We start from the raw sequence: 2,987 nt of genomic DNA on the forward strand, positions 1-2,987 counted from the left end.
ATATATATATATATATATATATATATATATATATAGGCAAACGTAGACACAATAAACTGCTACGATACTTTGACTTATAGGAGACATATAAATATTTATTTGCAAAATTTTCGGCAGGCTCCTGTTACCTTCGTCAGTGCTTGAGTATCGTTGAAAACCTTAACAGAATATACAATTCTATACAATGGGTGACCAAGCACCAGGTCTATAAACAAAAGGTCACATGGTCTTATCACTAGCAATACCGTAGTTTATAAGGAGGCCCTAAGTCTGACAGAAGCAAATAGGCATAAATCAATAGCTGGTAAGTGTGACAAAACAAAGGAACGGTAAACAATGAAATAGGCCTATTATAAACAAAAATGAAAATGAAACAAAATAAAATGTACAGAAGCCGGAGACACAAGAAATGGAGATAATACTACTTCTACTACTACTAATAGAAATAATAATAATAATAATAATAAAAAAAAAATATTAATAAAAATAATAAGGATAGTAATAAAAGGTCAAGTAGACGCATAACTTATCAAAAATGGCATGAAAAAATATAAGATTATATAAAATATAATATGAGATATGACATACATTATATAATACTGTAAAATATAACAATATAATGACGTGAACTATAATATATATATATATAGAACTGGAGGTCGCTGGAACAGAATGTTGCTACTCGGAGTTTCACGCTATTGCGATCGTCAGGCAACTGATATATATATATATATATATATTTAGCTTTACATATAAGATGAAGAACATGTCGTTCTAATAAAATTCCGTTTTATGTTATAATAACAGACAAAATAGTTAGTGATTAAATTATTATTTCTGTCGTGTATATTTTTATAAATGTTTTTTTCTTCAGAAGGATGACTCTTAATTCTATCGACCTAAGTTCTCAACCAAATAGAAGCGTCATTGTTGACTCGGCAAAAGAAATACTTTTGGCAAAAAATAACATTCGGTATATTTTTAAAAATCATTTCTGTCAGTTGGAAAGTCTGGAAGTGATGTAAGTTAAAGGAAATAAAAATGTGTATATACTACGATATAATATACATAAATATATATATATATATATATACATATAAATTATATATATAAGGATTTATATATATAATTTATATATATATAAATTATATATATATAAATCCTTAAAGAAGGGTAAATACAATGTTTAAATCATAACACGATATAGAGATTAACTCTAAACCGTCATGCAGTAATACTATAATAATATATGCATTATTGACTTTAAAGAAGAGTGATCTATAAGTGCAAAAATATACAAAATACTTATAGCATCACTGCAAGTATGTTTATTATCATGATATTTTTCTCCTCATTATTTTTGTTCATTATTGATATGTATGTTTCTCAATACAAATTGTAAACAGCCTGGATGGGAATTATATAAACAAAATAGTTGTGTTTTGGCATTTGTTGTACATATAATTACGTTATAAACTACGATGGCTATTGATTGCTAGTATATTGCTACGAGAATGATTTGATAAACATCTTATACTTTTTACAATTATTAAAGATTCCTTTATCACAATGAGATATCATATATAGAAGGTGGATCTTTCAGTGGAACCAGCCTCCGGTCTATGTAAGTAAAATTGCGTTGCTGGTGTGCAAGCGTTTGAATGAATTATCTATTAAAGTTATTTGGCTTGGTACATGATTACTTGGAAAGTCAACTTTCATTGAGTTTTCCTTAGATTTGTAGCTTCAATATCGATAAAATTAAATTGTTCTCGTTTTTCTAGCTTCATCTACGGAAATAGGCTAACGAAAATATCATATAAGATGTTCAACGTACGGATCGGGTCACTTAAATACCTGTAAGTAACAACAATGCAGCTACGGCAGTAGCAGCGACAACAGCAGCAACAACAGCAGCAGCAACAGAAACAGCAGCAACAGCGGCAGCAACAGCAGCAACAACAACCGAATTTACTATGCCTGTTTGTAAAACAGAACTAAAAGCTTTTCCTCATTGCCATAACTGATGTTAAAAAGCCAAAAAAAAAGAAAAAAAAAAGAATCATGAAAAATTATGAAGTAAGAATACATGTAAAAGGAAAATAAAACAAACTGACAAACTTACACACATAAAAAAAATCCAATGTAAAACATAACCTCCTTTGCGGATGAATTAATTTTGTTGTGCGCCAATACGGTAACCGTCAATGGAATAATGGCGCATCGGCACGGCACTGCTCTTCAAGCTTAAACTACGATATTGTACAATTCAATCATATTATTTATATTTATATTTATATATACTTCATTATTATTTTCATTACTTTATAAACGATTGATAATTAGATTATTTAAGCAACCAGTTTCAATTAAAACAATTTTCTGTCTTCTAGCTATATATTTAATAATCCTATTGAGAATATTGAAAATGGTGCATTGTCTGATCTGGAACCAACAACAACAGTGTAAGCATTGATTAACTTATAAACTGTTATAATAATATAGAAAATATGTATTAAGTATTATTTATTAGCAGCCTGTATGTATTGCAATACAATAAGTACCACATATAATTATATCAATCTATATAATAATGATTAAGTCAAGACATAATAATAAGAACAAGGTTGACGTGTTATATGACATACCGGTAGCAATTAATGGTAATGTTAATGGATGTAGACTTATAAAGCGCATACTACTCAGTGTGTATGCGCTTTCAACAAATGTGAAAAAGAAGTTCAATACGATAAACAAACAAGATGAAGGAGTGACAAAGGAAAAAGAATAATAAAAACCATCAACAAAAGGAAAAACAATTAGATTGATGAGAAAAGATGAGTTTTGAGTCTGGCCTTAAATAATAATAATAATAATAATAATAATAATAATATGTCGTTCTTATATAGCGCTTCATGCCTTTACAAGGCCTCTAAGCGCTTCACATTACTACCCCGGTCATTGGATCAAACACATATGGAACACAT

The 2,987-nt window shown here is 28.9% G+C and overlaps 2 protein-coding genes across 2 annotated transcripts in view; both read left to right on the plus strand.

The window, feature by feature from the left end:
- LOC117104528 (leucine-rich repeats and immunoglobulin-like domains protein 1) overlaps positions 1-1,628 on the plus strand; it is a 50,286-nt gene extending 48,658 nt beyond the window's left edge. The window contains exons 12-13 of the mRNA XM_033245384.1: positions 875-1,021; positions 1,556-1,628. Coding sequence (XP_033101275.1) covers positions 875-1,021; positions 1,556-1,628 — 220 coding nt within the window. The remainder of the gene's footprint in view (positions 1-874; positions 1,022-1,555) is intronic.
- The window catches only part of LOC117104533, a 17,102-nt gene continuing 15,399 nt past the window's right edge, over positions 1,285-2,987 (plus strand). Inside the window, exons 1-2 of the mRNA XM_033245389.1 lie at positions 1,285-1,859; positions 2,394-2,465. Coding sequence (XP_033101280.1) covers positions 1,825-1,859; positions 2,394-2,465 — 107 coding nt within the window. The 5' untranslated portion in view covers positions 1,285-1,824. The remainder of the gene's footprint in view (positions 1,860-2,393; positions 2,466-2,987) is intronic.

The sequence above is a fragment of the Anneissia japonica genome, unplaced genomic scaffold (assembly GCF_011630105.1).
Source record: "Anneissia japonica isolate Jap-2015-1 unplaced genomic scaffold, ASM1163010v1 scaffold284931_len208951_cov167, whole genome shotgun sequence".
Classification (NCBI taxonomy): Eukaryota; Metazoa; Echinodermata; class Crinoidea; order Comatulida; family Comatulidae; genus Anneissia; species Anneissia japonica.